The sequence below is a fragment of the Mandrillus leucophaeus genome, unplaced genomic scaffold, assembly GCF_000951045.1.
Source record: "Mandrillus leucophaeus isolate KB7577 unplaced genomic scaffold, Mleu.le_1.0 Scaffold805, whole genome shotgun sequence".
In the NCBI taxonomy this organism is placed as follows: Eukaryota; Metazoa; Chordata; class Mammalia; order Primates; family Cercopithecidae; genus Mandrillus; species Mandrillus leucophaeus.
Window position 1 is genome coordinate 1,180,662 of NW_012108753.1, and position 19,691 is coordinate 1,200,352.

Genomic DNA, 19,691 nt, shown 5'->3' on the forward strand with positions numbered 1-19,691 from the left:
TACAAGAAGAATAAGATATAAATTAAGGAAGGTCTCGGTGAAAGAAAAATGAAGCTGCAAGTGAGGTCTGTTTACAAAAATCAGTCTTCCGGTGCCGTTTCTGTGCTAAAACCAAGCCCTAAAAGTTAGCTTTGAGCTTTGTAGCAGCCAAAGCCAAAAATGGAAACACCTATCAGTCTTTAATAGGATTCACAGTGTCTTCCAGGTTAAAACAAATCAGTTGCCTAGGAGAAGTATACATTTTCTTGCTATTGACGCATGAGAAAATTTCTCTTCAGGGGCTTTATAACATAGATACTATGCAATGCACAGGTCTTCAACATACTGTAAGTATGGCTATACTTATGACCGAAGTCTAGCCTCTAGAACAGGGCCTGGCATACAGCAGGCACTAATATTTATTGACTGAGTGAATGTAAGCATAATGCTAAAGCACGTTCAGTCAGAACAATTTTACAGAGAGCCAAAAACACTAGGCCCAGGAAATTGGCTTTCTGGTCATCTGGCTTGATCTGAGCATAACGTTTAGAATATTTAGAGTCACAGACAAGTAATCTCTCAAGCAATGAATATTGCTTCTTCCAAAAGAAATATAAAAATTATATAGCAATGATTTGGAAAATATGGTTGGAGTGGACAGGAGGCAGTACTGAGTCACGGCTAAGAGCTAGTTTATACCACTGATCAAGAAGAGGTCTACTTTTATAGAAAAGGAAATATTAACAGCTATTGGGAGACAAAATAACATCTTTATTACACACAAACTGAAAGGATAGAGCAAGAAAAAAAGGCATGGAGTAAACCTGGTGACTGGAAAAATCAACATAGGTAATAAATTTAACTCACATGAAGTGAAAACTGCCCAGAAGTAGAGGGTAACCTGATGTACAAATGCTCAGTGCAGAATCTACAAGAGACAGTGACTAATTCATGATTACTCTCCTTATAAAGTTTGTATATACATACATTTGAGAGATGGCTTACAAGTTCCAGATACGAAGCTCTTATGACTAGGAACATATTTATTTCCATCATCACAAAGTCTCTGAGCAAGGAGGGCCAGGAAGGAAGCATTTAATCCAGTTACCTGCTGACTTATTTTATCCATGTGTGGTGTAAATATGTTTCAGCCAGGCAGGTCTGCCCGGGAATAGTTATCGGAATTTACTTCAGCAAGTCATTTAAAAAGTTACTCACAGGAAATTTTAAAAATTAGAAAAAAGCCAAAATAGACCACATAGAAAACTGGCAGATCTCAGCTGCCTTCAATGCTTACCTCTAGGGAGATGGACGATATCATTTTCGCTAGGCGTGGGCCACAGGGGAACCTCCAGGTCAACCTCTCCTCGATGGTTTGTCTTCTCAATGGGTATATTGGTTGGTTCTGGGACATACATTTCTAAAAGAAGGGAACATTTTTCGTAAGAGATGATGAAGCTGCTGTCTTGCTGGCTTTTGTATTCTCAATCCAAATGGTGCACTCAATTCAAGCCCACATTTCCTGGGACGTGAAAGATGCAGTTTCTGCCATTTACATCATTCATGCTAGAGAATCACAAGCTTTGCAGTGAGAAGGAACGCGTCTTGTAACATTTAAAAGACAAAAGAATTCTCTACTCCACCAGGGTCAAAAACTGCTTTTTCACGTTCAAATGGTGTTGGTTTTACAACTTTATGGAAACTGAAGGGGACTAGCTGAAGTGGAATTATTTTTTTTTTTTCTCTTGAGACGGAGTCTTACTCTGTTGCCCAGGCTGGAGTGCGGTGGCGTGATCTCGGCTCACTGCAAGCTCCTCCTCCCGGGTTCACGCCATTCTCCTGCCTCAGTCTCTCGAGTAGCTGGGACTACAGGTGCCCGCCACCACGCCCAGCTAATTTTTTGTATTTTTAGTAGAGAGGGGGTTTCACCACGTTAGCCAGGATGGTCTCAATTTCCTGACCTCGTGATCCACCCGCTTCGGCCTCCGAACGTGCTGGGATTACAGGCGTGAGCCACCGCGCCCGGCGGGAATTATTTCTTTTTACTTTCCAGCAGCTAATAAATGTTGGTGTTTAATAGCTGCTGCTCTTTAATATAGGGGTGTTGAATAACTCACACAAAATATGTTAGCAAAACTTGAAAAAGTTAAAGCATTGTCCACTTCTTACGGACTTCTTGGCATTTCCTCTCCTCTCTCTTCCCCTACATGGGAAAAGACTGTAGGGAGACCTCATGAGTATAAGTCTCAGATGTCCATTATGTTACCACTGGAACCATTTAGATTAGAAACTGATCTTTGGTAAATATATTTACATTGTCCAGTTTGATCAGATAGGTATTATACTACAACATAAAACAAACTGAGAAGAACATTATTTATCTCAAATATCAGGCCTTTTAAAAAAAAAAAATCAGAGCTTTTCTCAGCTCCTACAAATATTTCTTTATATTTATACTTTATCCAGCTGATGACAACTAGCCCCACATTTTAAAGCAATTAATTCTTAAGAACTTGTTTTCAAAATGTGACAATAAAAGTTTGTGTCATGCATGTATTTCCTGTCGGCCAGATCCTGCCATATTATTCACTGATTTTTATAAAGCAATTACTCAACACGTAGGATCCTAAATACTCACCATTGCCTAATTTAGACCAACATAAAATATACAGTATATAAATTAAAATAGGATTAATAATCCCCTCTGCGAGAGTGATTGTTTTCTGTCTCAAAGTTACCAGGCTTTTGAGAAGTAAACCTTAAGATGACTTTGAGAGAAGAGGAAAGTGACAGAGAAGAGAGTACTTGCTAAGGTTCCCCCATGAGTTAACTAAGTACCCAGCCAGGGAAAGAAACCCAGAGAGGTTAAGTTAAATCGCTCAAATGCATCTAGTAAGTGGTAGAGCTGGGATTCAAATGCAGTTCTGTGATTCCAAAGCCCAAGTTTTCTTGCTGCCTCCAAGAATAGTCTTCTGCTTTTTTAGTTATATTATAAAGCCTTTAGACATAAAAAGAACTGGGAACAATTATAGTTTCTACAGGTTCAGTGCATCCCTGCAAACTCGAGAATTAAAAATAGAAGTTACTGAAAGTATTACCATTTGCAGGCGCAAGGGGCCTAAGCACAAACCGCTGACTCTCAAATTTTTAAAAATCATATCGGAATTACCCAAAGAGCTTAGAAAATGTGCTGACTCTCACAGGTCCTGATTCAGTAGGTTTGGACTAGGTGACTCCGGGAGCTGTGTGTAGGGGGATGGTATTTAATCCATCCACTGAAAAGCTCTCATATGTGGTATGAATTTCCTGGGTGAATATGGGCAGAAAAGCCACGTTGCCATTTACTTGACACCTTTCAATGTCACACACCCTTCTGTCCCTCCCCTGCCTAGTCCAGGGCTTCACACTGAGCCTCCTATGACAACAGGGGCCGAACTGCCACTGGTTTCTGAGGCCTCAGTGTAAAGGGTGAACATGACACCGATTCCACCAAACCTGTGAATGTCAATGGCTAAGTAGTCAAAGCTTCTGCAGAGGCCCCAGAGCTGGGATTGACTGAGTTCCACCTCAGGCTTCTTCCTGAGTGAGAGCAGTAGAGAAGTAACTTTGGAATTCTTTTGCCTTGACCCTGCGTATGGATAGATTTCAGGTGAAACTCCACCAAGCTGAGGCATGACAGTGAGTCCTCTTCCCACAGGGGCTCTACTTGGAAACAGCAGGGAAAGTGAGAAGGTTCTATGGTGAAGGAGGATGTCTCCTTCAGTGATTAATTGTATTACCATTTGTTCAACAAATATTTCCTGAGCACTTCCTACATGGCAGGCATTGGTTTTGGGCATACAGTTTTGAGTGAGACCAATCCTGGCCCCCATGGGTCTCTCCTGATGAGTGATGCCTGACAGCTACTTCTTACTTCCAGCAGCTCATAACCTGTCCTGTGTATTAGCTCACTCCACCACTCAGTTCAGCTCTGATTAAAATCCACCCACACCTCCTCCTTTATCACAAAACACTCACAGCTCCAGTTCACAGTCCTCAAGTCCAAGGGAAGAGAGTCATTTCCCTTTAATTTGAACATAAAAGGGAAGCTGCCTCTGAGCAGTTTTGCCAAAAAGAACAACTCTTTAGTTAAAAAACTGCTTGTTGAAACAAAAAGAAGTGGGAATGCTATTTGCTTCCACACCTAGACTCAGGCCTTCTTCCATGGCTAAAGACCGCCTTCAACCCAAGACTCTAAAATAGAACCCTTCTGGTATTTACTAGAAGAGCCCTTTATAGCTGTTGGCATAGCAGATGGACAGTGCCAGGGCGACTTACAAAAAGCTACATCCAGCCCTGCCACAAAGATCATGGGCACATGGTCACAATCACGCCTGTGCTCATACTTATCTGAGCTTTGGAGGAACTCAAGATAATTTACTGGGGATATATTTTACTTTCGGAGGCATCTGGTCATCTGTTAAGAGCTGCCTTCCTTAAAAATGTCCTTTTCTGGAATATGGGGCGAGGTGGCTGGTGCTCACAAGCTGAGGTCCGCATTTTTTTGGGAGATGGAACCTGAGGTCAATTTAGGAACAGGGGTCTCATCCTCTGATAACCAGCTGCATGACTTTGGATAACACTCTTAACTTCCCTGAGCCTCAGTTTCTTCTGTAAAATGAGACAGGTGCTAATCACCTAACAGCTCATAGGTTCTGTACTCATATCCAAATATGGTGAAGGTGGAAAGTGTTTTGTAAAGAAAGAGGATATTCAGAATGTCTAAAGGACAAAGCAAGGTGTTTGCTGGACGGACTGGGAAATGCTCCCACACCAGCATTTCTGAGATGGTATAATCCTCACAGCGTTTCTGGGAGGTGGCATGTGCTATCCAGATGAGAAATGGAAGCCTGAAACTTTGGTGATGAGTCTTGACTAAGATCACACAATGAACCGATGCAAGAATGGGACAGGAATCCAGCCTTCCTGGCAGCCCATACTGGATCAAACAGAAGGTGGCACAAGCTCAACTGATTGCAATATTGCTTAAAGATGGAAAAATGTTTCATCAGGAATAGAGCAGATGCAGAAAGGAGAGTTAATCAACAAATTAAATTTCAACCCAACAGTAAATCTTAACTGAGAACTCACTGGAGAAATCTCTAATGATGAACAAGGATGTTAGCAGTATCTGTACTCTCTCTCATGAAATTCACAAACCAAGGAGAATGAATCTACCTCTATTTCTACCACCACTACCTGAATTTGGGTCCTTATTATCACACCTAGGACATTTGCAGTGCATGATACAGCTGTCCTGGCGTCTGGTCTCTCTCTGCTTTAGTCATTCCTGCGCACCACCCCATTACACAAAGGTTACCCCAAAACACCTTTGTGATCATGTCATTCAGCTGCTCAAAAATAAGCCTTCCCATTCCCTATGAAGAACAAAATCTACACTCTTCATTTAAGGCCTGAAAAATCCTGGCGAAGCTAGTGTTTCTGTCCTTACCTACTGCTACTAGAACTCACTGCTTTAGGGGCATTGGCCTTGACCTTAGGAGGCACTGGCCTTGACTTTTCCCATCTCAGGTCTTGGTCAAGTTATCCTCTTCACTCCAATGAAGAGAGCACATCTGTCCTTTAAAATCTAGCTCATGTCCTTTCTCTGTGAAACCCTCCAAGGACACTCAACTTCATAGTCCATCTTAGTCATGAACTTTGCATGGTCTGCATGAGAATTGCATAACCGTAACTCCCAATGGGAGAGGTGAATCCAATTCACCTCTCCCATTCTGTTTTGAAACCACTCTGATTAGACTTTGCCTCCACCGCTGTACTTCTGTGAAGTTCATTACAGCAGTGCTAAATGCACAAGTCAGTTCTCACATTGCATCTTACTTGGCTAACAGCGGTGCTTGATTCAGCTGTTTACTCTTTGCTACCAGAAACCCTTTCTCCACCTGGCTTCCATGTCACTCTGACCCTCTTGGCTTCCTCCTTTATTCCTGGTGCTCTTTCTCTATTTATTTTGCTAGGCCCTCTGCACCTGCTCAATCTCCAAAAGTTAGAAGGTCTCAGGGCTCAGTCCTGCGCTCTCTTTTCTCTTCTATTTATTCTTACTCTTGGGTCATCTCATCTAGTCTCAAGGCTTAAAAACCTTGAGACTAGAAACCAACTATGACTGACAACTTTCAAATTTGTAGATCTACTTTCAATCTCTTTCATGAACCCCAGATTAGATATTGTCTATTCATTATCTCCACTTTGATGCTGAGTATTTCAAGCTAAAAATGCCCCAAACCAAAATGTCGTAATCATCCTTGGCTCCTCTCCCACTCACTCCCCACATATATTCAAATCCTACTGATGCAACTGATACGGCATAGTCAGAACCTGCCCACTTCTCCCCACCTCCACGGCTACCACCCTGTTCACGTCACTGTCATCTCTCACCTGGATTCTTTAAAAAGCCTCAAAGCTGATCTGTCTGCTTTCACTCTTGACCTCCATGCCCCACAGTCTATGTTCAACCCAGCACCAGAGAAATCCCATTCAAAGGTAAGTCAGATGCTGTCACTCCCTGCTCCAAACCTTCCAAGGTTTCATCTCACTCAATACAATCCTGCACTCATCTGTGAGACCCTTTGTGTCTGGCCGTGGCTGCCTCTCTGCCCCACCTCTTACCTCCTCCGTGCTCACTGAGTTACCTTCACACAGCTCCTCTTGAACATGCACGGCATGTTCCCACTGCAGGGCCCTGGCCCTGGCTACACCCAAAGGTTCTGCCTCTTCCCCATGAGAACTGCAATTCTGGGTCTCTTCATTAAATCTCATCTTGTTGGTAAGGTACTCCCTGACCATTCTACATAATACAAAACAACTGCCTGCCCCACTTCTCCCCAGCCTTTTTGTCTTGCTATGCCTTTCTCCAGAGCCTGATCCCCATCTTCGTGGCTGCCTAGTTACTGTTTACCTGTTTGCTGCCTGGTTTCTCCCTGCTACAATGTAAGCTACGTGTGCACTGCTGTTTGGTCACTGCTGTGTCCCCAGTGCCTAGAACAGTGCTTGGCACATAAAAGGCGTTAAATGACTCTTTGTGAAATACATAAGGTCAAGTTTCATCATTTATATCATTAAAAGCATATTACTGGGGAAACTGGTATGAAACTTGTGAAACATAGGTGAATATATACTAGAAAAATAATTCCAGTGGAAAACCACATATTTTTTCTTATTCTCATTTAAAACACTTAAGACTTTCCTTTTTTCCATACACACAGCAAGTGTGTATGGAAAACTATAAAGAGAACCCAACTGAAGGCTCTGAAAAATGGTTCCACCCCCTTACCTGGCAGAACATTCTATCCTTTTTAGGAGATAAATGGACATTTTTAGAAATGCTCAATTGGGGATAGTTTGCACAACGCCTAAACAAAAGGCCAACATGTGCAGAGCTCACTTAAACTCTTTGGGTTTAACAACTGCCCTCTCTTACAACTGCATAGTACAGATGCACTTCTGAACTGGCATGCTTCCCAGCTCCCTGTATTGAACAGAACAAGGTTCTCTAATATAATGCTGCGAGAAAACATGAGAATCGAGGTAAGATAGAAAAGCTCCTGACTTGCTCAGGACCTCAATGAAGTCTTTGAGTGAGCCTTCACTTGGGTCTGTGTGGTCTATACTATCTGGGAAATCTGTGTGTCTAGGGGTTCAGTCCCGATGGAGAGGGCTCAGGTCTTACCTTTCTGGGATTAGACGGAGGGGAAAGAGGAATAGTTTTGGCAGGAGGTGCAGACATGGAAACTAAGAGAAGGGCTAGGGGAGACTCTGGGCAGCTGAGAAGGACTTAGGTTTGAAACTGTGAGATGGATAATGCAGTAGATATGAAGAGTGGGGCGTGGGGAAAGATGCAGGTGCAGGGATTCAAAACAGCCAGCTGGGATACGCTCAGGGGTTGCGTTATGTGTGGAAAGAGATGGGAGGTTCAGCTGAGGGCTTGGGAGAGGGCTGCATGGATAGTATGGGTACTGGCTGGAACTGATGAACTAAAAAAAGAATGAACCAGAACTACATTCTTTAAATGCAGGTCTTCCGCTTTGGTTCTAATATATTTTCACAGTGTAATGGCCCTTAAGCATCTTCCCTTCTGGGTCCCATCTTGGACCACTTTCTCTAGGCTAGTCCAACACTGCACTAAAACTGTGCTACTACTCTGATAGGGCAGGTGTCATTAACAGGTTTGGTTATACTAAAGTTTAGAGAATGTAAATGAGAAGAAAAGAACCAGAGCAATTCTGGCATGGAACCCAAATCTGCCCCTCATCTGGATGGTCGTGGTTTTCCAAGTTACCCATAGGGTCTTTGGGTGGGAGGTGCTAACTGGGCCTGACACGCTACTTGGGCCATGTGAACTAACGAAAGAGGGAGCAGGTTGAGCTCTGCTTTGATTTCATCTTAAGTCAACATTACAGCTTGACAAATGGAAGGATGGTGGCTTAGATACCTGGACACATTGGGCAGCAACTTCCTTCCACGTTGATGGGCTCAACACAGGGCAGAGGGGGGCAGCTGACGGTCGAGCAGAGGGTCTGGCCCTGCAGGCAGTAGCAGTGGGTGCAGCTGTCAAGGTCCCACCGCTCCTCGTCGGCATAGGCCTTCCCACTGAAGTGGCACACCACCTTCTTTGGAATTGTGTCTTCTAGTGAAAAGAACAGCACATGGTGGAGTCGCTGATGTGACAATGCACACGATCTTATTACACGTGAGAGATCAAGGGAATAGCTTTGTATAATCACAGTATGCCTTAGGATTTCTGGAATTCGGTGAAACTTTTGTTTCCCTAGTCTTTCATTTTCTTAGGAGGACCCTCAGGGCTTTCATCTTGTGGCCACTGAGGCCAGCACAGGGTGGTCACTACAACAACCGGCAGGGAATGGTACCCGTTAGATAAATGTCCTTAGACTGTCATCTAGAAAGAGATAAAGAGACTGATAAAAAGTCCAGCTGAGTTTATTTACAGAGATGGATTCAAGAAGTTCCTGTTTTGTAAACAATACAGGCGAATGGTAAGGAGTGATAATGGCAACATCACAGGGAACTAGCAGGTTTCCTCTGCAACCCCTGAGTGGGAGTCAGCACCGAGATAACCACTTCCTTCATTTTCCAGGGATGCCGCGTAGATTTCTCTCATCTACAAGGGCATTTCTACTTTAAAAACAGCTTCATTTCATTGCAATCCGTTTTTTCCCCCCAGAAAACTGTGGTTTTTGAGGGAAAAAAAGAGCTATTTGTCTATACAGTATATACAGGGATTTGCAATTTAAATATTCTGCTCCTTCTTCCCATTGTCACTTGTCACACTCATTTCCTCCCTCTTCCAACCTTCTCCTTGAAGGTTCCTTTCTCTGGGACTCACCGCCTTTTTCTGGTGTACCTGAACTTACTGACTCCCTAGTGGCCACATTTCACACGCAGAAATTTCCCTCTAGCACACAAGAATATGGTTCAGAGTGAGGCCCCAAGAACCAGCAGATCCAGCAGCAAAGCAGAGATGGGGCAAATCGAAACCTAGTGGCGGGGGTGTGAGCGCGAGACTGATAACTAGATGACACCTACTGATCCAGGGACATTTTATGTTCAGATTCTAAAAGCAGCGCCACTCACCATTTGTCACTTAAGCAAGAAAAACTACAAAGGCATCTAGAAGGAAAGTTCCTTAGGAAGGCAGTCGTCCCCACGGCCCAGGATTCTTCCTGGAAAGCATCTGGGAAGCTCTTGAAGGGTCAGAGTTTATTGAATAGACACAAGAAACAGAACCCAGCACATCTCAGGGCACGATGAGAAGCCCATAATGGCATCAGGAGCCATTTTCTCTGAGCAGCCCCAAGCTTTGCAGCGAGTGCTCTAAGGCAGCTGGAAGTGGCTCTCTCTGAAGACACAGTCTGTGCTTCAGACTGAGCTTTTCTAGAGGAAGGTCACAGAGAGAAATGCTCACAGATCTGTGGTCTCTACGTTTTCTTCTTACCAATTACAATTGTCCCTTGGTACCTTTGGGAGACTGGTTCTAGGACCCCCATGGATACCAAAATCCAAAGACGCTCATGTCCCAAGTCCCTTATACAAAATAGTGTAGTATTTGTATATACCTACTCACATCCCCCCCACATACTTTAGGCCATCTTTACTCAAGCATATGCACCTTTATAAATGGCACTAATAATGGCCTAATATTGTAAAATTTTTACTCCATAGATACAAATCTCAATCCACTGGCGAGTGTTAGAAGCAAGCCCAAGGAAGAAACTGAGATCGAGTGTTAAGTGCCTCATCTCTTATGGTCTCAACAACTTCTATCATTTTTCTCATTACTGCTGGCTACAGTTCAACAAGGGACATTAAGTCAAGTAATCATGGAAAGTTCTAGTTATAATTAGAAATCCATTTTTCAGTCTATTAAAAAATGCACTTCCTGATGTTTGTAGAGGCTGCACAGAAATCTTCTGGCACACTCATTATTGGGCTAAAAACTCACTTGGAGACTTTCAAAAGAAACTCATGACAGAAGTTCTTGATAATATGGAATCCTTAAAGGAGGCGACTTCACTAAGGTATCCAAAATGCACATGTCAAATTGGCTGAACAAAATCATCCAATGAGCCTAATTTAAGTAGTACTCTGACCTCCAGCCAACACATGGCATTGAGGACATTAGTTTTGGCCATCAAATTTAGAGTCTATTTTGCTGAGAATTCTTTATGAAAGGAAGCAATGTTTCATTAAGCAGTATCACTCATTGTATTTTATATGAACCTTGGTCCATACAATGCAGTATCACTGAATAAAATTTGAGTAACAGTATTACTGTACAAAGAAATCAGACGGGAGGTGAAACTTCTCATCCCATCTTGTCCATAACTCTTCTGACTTAAGGTCAAGCAGTGGTCTATACTGTCTATATTATTATTATTATTTTCCTTCCTTCCTCCCTTCCTCCCTCCCTCCCTCCTTCCCTTCTCCCTCCCTTCTTCTTCCCTCCCTCCTTCCTTTTCTCCTTCTTTCCTTCCTTGTTCCTCCTTCCTTTCCCCTCCATCCTTCCTTCCTTTTCTCCTTCCTTCCCCACCCTCATCTCCTTTCCCCGTTTCTCCCTTCCTTCCCGCTCCCTCCTTCCTTCCTTCCCCCTCCTTCCTTCTTCCCTCCTTTCCCCTCCCTCCTTCTCTCCCTCCTTCCTTCCTTTCCTCTCTCTCCTTCCCCCTCCCTCACCTATCTACATTCCTTCCTTCTCCCTCCATCCTTTCTTCTCTCCTTTTCACCCTCCCTCTCTCCATCCTTCCTTCTCTCCTTTTCACCCTCCCTCCCTCCCTTCCCTCCTGTCTTCCTTCCTTCCCCCTCGCCCCTTCCTTCCCTCCTTCCCTCTCTCCTTTGTTCCTTCTTTCCTTCCTTCCCTTCCTCTCCCCACACACACATGAGAATAATGATGGGAAGAACTTAGACTGAGCCTGGACCTAAAGCACCTGGCCATGACGTGTGGTGTTTTCTGAATGATACTGACCTATGTAGAATAATTTCAATTGATGTATCAAAACCACAGAAGAAATATCAAAGATCAAATGCTGAGCTACAGCATAATACAGAGTTTATGTAAATACTCATTCAGTAACTGTATGAGATCACTGTCTAAAAGAATATTTATAAAATGATATATGAGAAAGAACAATCACTCTGAATGCCTTGGAGGCAATGGGAAAACCAGTAACTTTTTTCTTTTTCTCAAGAGACAGGGTCTCACTCTGTTGCCCAGTCTGGAGTGTAGTGGTGCAATCATAGCTCTTTAAACCTCTGGGCTCAAGTGTTCCTCCTGCTTTAGCCTCCTGAGTAGTTAGGACTACTGGTATGCACCACTATGCCTGGATAATTTTTAGGGTTTTTTTTTTTTTTTTGTGGAGATGGAATCTCACTGTGTTGCCCAGGCTGGTCTTGAACTCCTGGCCTCAAGCCATCTACCTGCCTTAGTCTCCCAAAGTGCTGAAATTACAGGCACGAGCCACCACACCTTGCTCAGTATCCTCATTTCTTTTCCTAGATACACTGTCTCCTTCAATGACACGTAGAGACCCATTTGCGAAAACACCATAGGGAAGTTTTGGAAGCTACCAGGTTTAAAGCGAAACGTGGTGGCTATTCCATGCAATTCAAGGTTCTATAAATTAAATTAAGAGTCACTGTAGTCTTTTGGGGGAAACAGCATAATCTAATTGAGACTACATATAAATGTATTTTAAGCACTCAGCCTGAAGAGGGATGTAGAAATAAAAGACTGGGAATATCCAACTAAAAATAACCAAAACAGTTTATGTTTGGCTATCAGGGTTGTGCCATTTAACTCTAAAGGCTACATTTATTACTCCAACTGGTTTGCTTATTCTGACAATTAAGTTTTGTTCTTTGATACCTAATAACAATCGTAACTTCCACTTACTGAATGCCCACTACGTGCCAGGCCCTGTGCTAAGCATGTTACCTATGTCAATGCCATTTGATCTCCATTGCCCAGTGGGACAGGGTATTGTTTCAATTCCACAGAAAAATGAGGCACAAGATTAAGTCACTTGTCCAAGATGCACAGCTAGGAAGCAGCAGGGCGAGGAGGGGAGCCACAGCGGGTCTGGCTCCACAGTCCACCAGCACTTCTGTCTGTCAGGTGCCAAGCTGGATAACCCGTGGAAAGGCCACTTGCCCGGACAAGGATCAATCAGTGCCACACAAACAAACTGTTACTGCTCACTGACTCTTGAAAACGGGGACTCGAATTGATCTTTGTCTTCAAAGATACCAAGTGCCATCGAGAAATGGAGATAATGAAGTGGGTTATTTAGGTAATTCAGGATTCCTGGTCCTCCTTAGGATATCTCTGTTGAACACTTCTCTCTCCCCTCACAATCTCTCCCTCCCACTCTCTCAAAGAGGATTAGAGGAGAATGTTCCAAGGAAAACATGAGGTACGACACTAACATAATAAAGTTTATTTTTAAAACAAACAAATCAGGGGTTATATATCCAAATAAACATGACCCCCTTCTAAGGAGCCCTGGTAGGCTGTAAACGTGTTCCAATGGTACTGCCGCTGCTGCACACAGCTTTGGAATTTTCCTCTTGCCATGGCATCCAGGGCCCATTATGAAACGTGCAAAGAAGATGGTTACCATTTCACAGTCACACCTTGGTTTAGATCAGCTTTGCTACTTATTTTCCTCAGCTCTGGCCTCTATCTTATCTGTCAGATTCAGCTTGAAATGACTTTTGGCCTCTTTCAGAAACAAAGTCACTATAAGAGAATAAAGATTTACTTCTGCCATCAACTATGTCAGGGACCTGGAGCTCTTCGCTGGCTGCAGCGGGTCCTTCATGGGGTTGCTTACCTCATGGGGATGCTCAGACAAACATCTTTTCTTTTGGGACTCAAATATGAGCAACATTCTCTTGCATCACATATGATTACAATAAAAATATGCAATGTCTTTCAGCGGTAGAGTCTGGAAAATTCAGTGTGGGTTCCCCGCTGCCTATTTTCCCTCAATTCTGGTTGGTATCACAAGGGGAGGAAGAAGCGGCATGGCCTTGAAATGTTAATTCCTTTCCAGTTAACTTCTTCAACTGTTTAAAACTTCATTATCTTACCTCTTTTCAAGATAAGAAAAGAAGCCTTAACAGGCTGTTAAAGCTGGACTTTGTTTTACTCTTGAGCTATTTTAATAATGCCATAAAACTAATGAACAGCTATGGAAAATCTAGAACTATGTTATTTTCTTCCTCTGCAAAGATCCAATTTAGTGTTCCAGGAGTCACCAAGGTGGAGGCACAGCCCTTGCTCTGAAACTGACCATGATGTGGGATATACATGAGCCTCTGGAAGAAGAAAAAAAAAAAAAAAAGCATCTCCAGATTCTTCCCCCTCCCCCTCTTTCCTGTGTGGAAGGATATAAAAACCAAAATGGACTCTAACCTATGTTATAGCTGGATTTCTTGATTTCTGCCTAGGAGGCAACTTCTTACATAGATACTTCAATTTCTAAATCTGGTGGTCATGAAGTCAGAGTCTTGGTGTGGGAGTAACTTCCTGGGAGGAAGTCAGGCTGCTTTAGAAATTGCATCAGTTCTTTCAAATCTCCTGCGTACTATTTAGAGTCCTGAAAAGTAATTTACTCTGGGATCCTGGTGGCCAAGAAGCTAAATGCAGCTCTTAATCTCAGAATAAGTCTCACCGCAAAACAAGCCAACACAGGACTATAACGGGGGCATTTGTTCTTTCCACACATTGAGATGAAGACCCTCTGAGTGTCACCCTAAGTGTTGGGGATGCCGACATGAACAAGGCATTCAAAGCCTTGGTCCTCAGGAGATGCTTCTGCACCCACAGGGTCTTGTCAGCTTTGTGGGAGTCCATATCCAAATGGATGAGCCCAGTGTCTGGAAAAGACGCACAGACAGCTGGTCCTCCTAAGAGATTTCAGTTTGGGTTCTTAAGTTTGAGGTTTGAGGGATTTACAGAAAACTTTAGTGAAGTCATTTAGGCAGGCATACAAAGGGGGCCATGTATACTATGGGCAACATAAGATTTAGAAAAGGGAGTGGCAGAAAAGGCAGCCACGTACTACCAATGACATAGCTGACCCGGGCAAGAATAGGGGAAGTACTTCTAAAATGTTAGTTTATACCTGTAACAATGCATTACAGCCCTCTCTAAGCCACAAGGAATAAAATACCACTTCCATTTCACTTTCTAACAAGACCCTGAAATCCCTGGCTTGTCATGTGCTTTTCACTTCTGTATTGTCAGTCACATGCTGGGCACCAACTCCACACTTGGAGAATAAATGGAGTGTGAACACCTCCTGTTTGAGAAACTGGCTTCACTTGTTTTTTTAAAAAGCATAAAGAAGAGACTTAAAACACATGAAAATTGTAATGATGCAGGTATCTGAGAAAATAATGTACAGGCCACTAAGAACTCCTAGACAGAAGATGATGACTGACTTTCAATATGTTGACTCACCAGGCCTTTACAGACTGTACAAGAATGAAAAGATGGAACTCAACTGAAGTCTTGCTAAAAACAGATGCAGGGGGCCTAGACAATTTCAATGGGGCAGAGATCTAATACATAGTAATTCTGTCAGGAAATGATTAAAGAATTCTGGTTAAAAATGCAACATATGCTTACTGATTTAATTAAATCTTTGAGTATTTACTTTATAACTTTTAGCTTCCAATAAAAAAATCTGATCTTAATCCATCTTTGTTTAAAAAAAAAAATTAGGTAAATGCTGTCATGTCAGCTGACTCCTACCTCTCCATACTGCCTCAACCTTAACTGCTATGAAAGCAGATTTGGCCACAGCTTTAAGGCTTTTCTTAGAATTCCATTTTTGTTTTATTTCATTTATTTCTTAGGATAGGAAGTACAAGTGTATTTATAAAGGTTAAAAGAGCCTATCAGATTTCTTCAACATACTAGAAAGAAAGAGGTGATTGCTCAGGCTTCTAAGTCCTAGTTCTACAAAAAGAAATCTCACCAAATTAGTAAACACAGTCACTTTTGGCTGAGAACCAGTGCATGCAAAGAGGACACAATTTTTCAGTAATAGGGCTTACCACCCCTTGTGTTAGCATTTGTTATGGGTTGATTAAGCAGTTCATGGATAGTAGTTGAAGGAAACATTTTATTTTCAACTTTAAATGTGGTCTCATGTCATAGTAGGGCCTACAGTCCAAGATGTGTCTACAGGTACCTGGACATTATTCACAGATATCATTTTGGATATGTAAAACTGTCATGTTAAAAGGCAGGCAGAAACAACTAAAGATCAAGGTGGCCCAAATACGGAGGAAGAAATACAACTTCTTTTAGGACTTAAAAGAAGCAATCTATGTAAAAGTTGGGGTATACCATCTTATTAAGAAAACCTTAACGTAGAAGCCATTGGACCTTCCAGACTGGCCAGTTTCTGCACCTACGAAAGATGTTTTATCTGGTCACAGTCCAAGCCCTGTTAAGAAGACTCTGCCAGCAGCCTCCAGAGGGTGGGCCCTCTGTGATAGGGGTCTTCCCCCATATCCTTGACCACTAGAGGGTACAAAATCAGGTTTGGCCTCCTGGACCGAAACAAGAGAAAGGCAGAAGCTGTTGGATCTCTCTGGAAATAGCAGTGCAGCCTCCCTTCCGTGTAGCAGAGCTCTTTAAATTCAGAATGTGGGGCTGGAGCACACCTCAAGACCACGCGGCTTAGGGGTTTTCCCTAAGTTAACCAGAACAACTTGAATTTCTGTTTACACAGCCGGAGGCCTGGAAAGGATACCGAAGTGAGAAGAGGAAGCTGCTTGCGGAAGAAGCAAGATCAGTTGCTTCCCAGGGCATAGGGTGAGACCCAAACAAACCGAAATCAAACATTGCTTATTTTTGTTGTGATAACTTTAGACCAGTTCCAAAGTTAGCGTGGTGCACGACAACCAGAATGTTTTCATTCTTACACTCTCTAAACAATACACAGACAATCATCCTGTTTCCCCTTCTTTTAAATCACACCTCTCATCTTTCGTTTCAATCTTTTTAGCACTAACTGTGACAACCTGGGCCTCGGTGTAGGGCCACGGCAACTGACGGCTCTGAAGAATGTGCAGGAGGTATACGTCTCCTCCCTATGAGGGTGTGCCCTGATGATCAATGCCACGTACTCTGTTCCCAGGAATCACAGCGGATCATGCACAGTAAGTTCAGACTCTTCAAATGGGACTAGCCTCTCAACATAAACAAAAATAAATGAGCCCTATTTTCTCACTTCTGATAATGTCTAGAGGTATGAAAGAACAGTGCGGTTTGTGGGCAAGGCACTGTCACAACACAGCTGAGCTACAGAAAGCACACTGTTTCTACCTGGGTTGCAATGGAGTGACCAAAGGGGCATGGGCTTTTTAAGATGAGAGTAGGCAGGATGAGGTACACTGCCGAAGCATTATCTAAGATATTCTTGGCCTTCAAAAGCTCATCACTGAGATGTTATATCCAGGCATTTCTCTTGTAGAAAGCCAGCTGCTACATTTAACAGTGAGATACTAGAATTGATTTGATAACGTTACTCAGATCAGCTGCAATCTGTGTTACAAGAGCAGCAATTCTACTGAATCTATCTACACTTAAATTGTGTTTACTGTTTATAAAGTATTTTTGCACATGGACGTTATGTCATTTAATTTTCTTGGCACTTTTGTGAAGCACAGGACAATATTATTACTGCCATCTTATAGATGAGGAAACTGAACTAGGGTTACATCAGATCACCAAGACATAAAGCTAGAATGTGACAGAGCTGTGATTATACTGCTCTGGTTCCAAGGGAAGTTCTCTTTCCAATGTGCAGAAGCTTTTAATTTTAAGAAAATACACTGGAGAAGCAGCAGTGAAAAATGTTCCAATGAAGGTGGGCAGTATTGTATCATTATGGTTTCAAAATGCATAACATTAAGTTTCATGGGTTGTATAGCTTAAAGATGCCTGAATTAAATATTTACTATATTTGACTCTTGGGCTGAATTAAATACACAATGATCAACAGATGTTCCAAAGAGATGCTATATATCTCTTAAGATACCAGTTTAGCAGAGTTACGTTTAAACAAACAGAATCTAAGCAAAAGGAATAATGTATAATAGATTGACTTGATATAAGGTATAGACATTTCCCTACTAAGGTTAAAGATTATTTAATCATTTGCTAGTTGAAGATCACTATGGAGAAGAGTACTATACAGTGACAGTATTACAGCCAATTGAGAAGAAATACAGGTACAACACAAGCTAGGCCAGCTCCATGTGAAAGTCCCACTTCAAATATTAGTAAATACATAAATATAAGAATAGACAACTTCTAATCATACAGAGGTATTAATACAACCTGTTAGAAATTTTTCGTGTACCATCTACCTATAATAGAACTCATTTTCACAGATCCTTAAAGATATATGACACTTAAAAACACTTCAATGATACTAGATGATTAGAAGGCATGTAATCAGAACATTTCAACTTAGTTCACATGGAACTTATGAGCCACATATATACTTGTATTTATTTTATATAATGTACAAATAAGTAAATATATATTTATATTATATATAACAAACACAAACTATCATCCCAAATTTCTGAAGTGAGAAAGATACACTGACTCAATAATTTCTAATAATTTCTAGCCAACAAATGACTTTAAAAATCTGACCTTGAAATATCTTCTAAAATAACACAGTTACAAACAAATACTTGCCAAGTCATAATTTTCAAAACAATGTTCTACCTACTAACACTTAAGACTTGGCCAACACACGAGCTATTTATTCAACATCAGTCCTGATCACCTAGAGTGGGCTAATTGGGGGACATACCTGAGCATCTTGATTTCCAAAGCCAACAGGTATGATGCAGCAGTGAAGTGGGCCTGAAAATCCTGGAAATTAACTTAAGATAGACTTTATCATCAAAGTCGTACTCTTTCTTTGTAATATCTGACCAGGAATGACTGACCCCTGGACACAGGGAGGTTCTACTGAAAGACTCATGGCTCCCCCTCCAGAAGCTGCCAGAGTCTGGTACTCAGTATGGGCAGAAGCATCACCAACATGAACATCAGAGCAAGGGTGATGTGGTCAGGGCTCATAAGGGGATATAAATATTCCCACAGGCACATGAGTGGTGTGGTGTAAGGGCTGCTAATGTACTTGTCTGCTATCCTCCTTGAAGTCATGAAATGAAGACTTCATTGAGGCACTGAAATAATTTTTGCTCTAGCAAGGTTTGAGAAAGGCATATAACATGTAATCACTGAAATGGCCATGGGATGCTTTAGAAACCAGTACACTCGCCGGGCGCGGAGGCTCAAGTCTGTAATCCCAGCACTTTGGGAGGCCGAGACGGGCGGATCACAAGGTCAGGAGATCGAGACCATCCTGGCCAACACGGTGAAACCCCGTCTCTACTAAAAAATACAAAAAACTAGCCGGGCGAGGAGGCAGGCGCCTGTAGTCCCAGCTACTCGGGAGGCTGAGGCAGGAGAATGGCGTGAACCCGGGAGGCAGAGCTTGCAGTGAGCTGAGATCCGGCCACTGCACTCCAGCCTGGGCAACAGAGCGAGACTCCGTCTCAAAAAAAAAAAAAAAAAAAAAGAAACCAGTACACTCTTGCATGGCTAAGCATGTCCTAACAGAGGCATCTGCTGTTTACAAGGAACCACATATCAAATGTCTTTTCACCCATTAGAATTCCCTCAGACCTTTTATCTCCACCTGATTCATACTTGTCAACTTTTGATTCTTGTTCTTCATCCTTTAAGCCTTCATTATAGTCAGCTTATGAGAATAAAATCTAAGTTTGAATGTATTTACATAGAAAGCCAAAGTACAAAACAATTAGGGAATCAGAAGATGTTCCATTAAAATGAATGGGTAATTACTACTTAGTTTCTTTCTAGCAGAAGAATGAATTCCCTAATGATGGGTATTATAAGAAACTAGACAAAGCTGTTCACTTTTCAGAATTAATCATCAATCCTATTAATTATGTCTATATTACATATCCTATTAAATTAGCACACATAATATGAGGCCTTCACACATCAAAAGAGAAGCATTATCATTGCACATTAGTGAGTTGATAATTTAACAAAAGGAACACAAATACTTGTA

At 42.2% G+C, this 19,691-nt stretch overlaps 1 protein-coding gene across 1 annotated transcript in view; it reads right to left on the reverse strand.

Moving 5' to 3' along the window:
• CRIM1 (cysteine rich transmembrane BMP regulator 1 (chordin-like)) overlaps window positions 1-19,691 on the reverse strand; it is a 73,442-nt gene that overhangs the window by 5,173 nt on the left and 48,578 nt on the right. The window contains exons 9-10 of the mRNA XM_011967644.1: window positions 8,468-8,659; window positions 1,277-1,399 (exon numbers count right to left, since the gene is read on the reverse strand). Of these exons, the coding sequence (XP_011823034.1) occupies window positions 1,277-1,399; window positions 8,468-8,659 (315 nt within the window). The remainder of the gene's footprint in view (window positions 1-1,276; window positions 1,400-8,467; window positions 8,660-19,691) is intronic.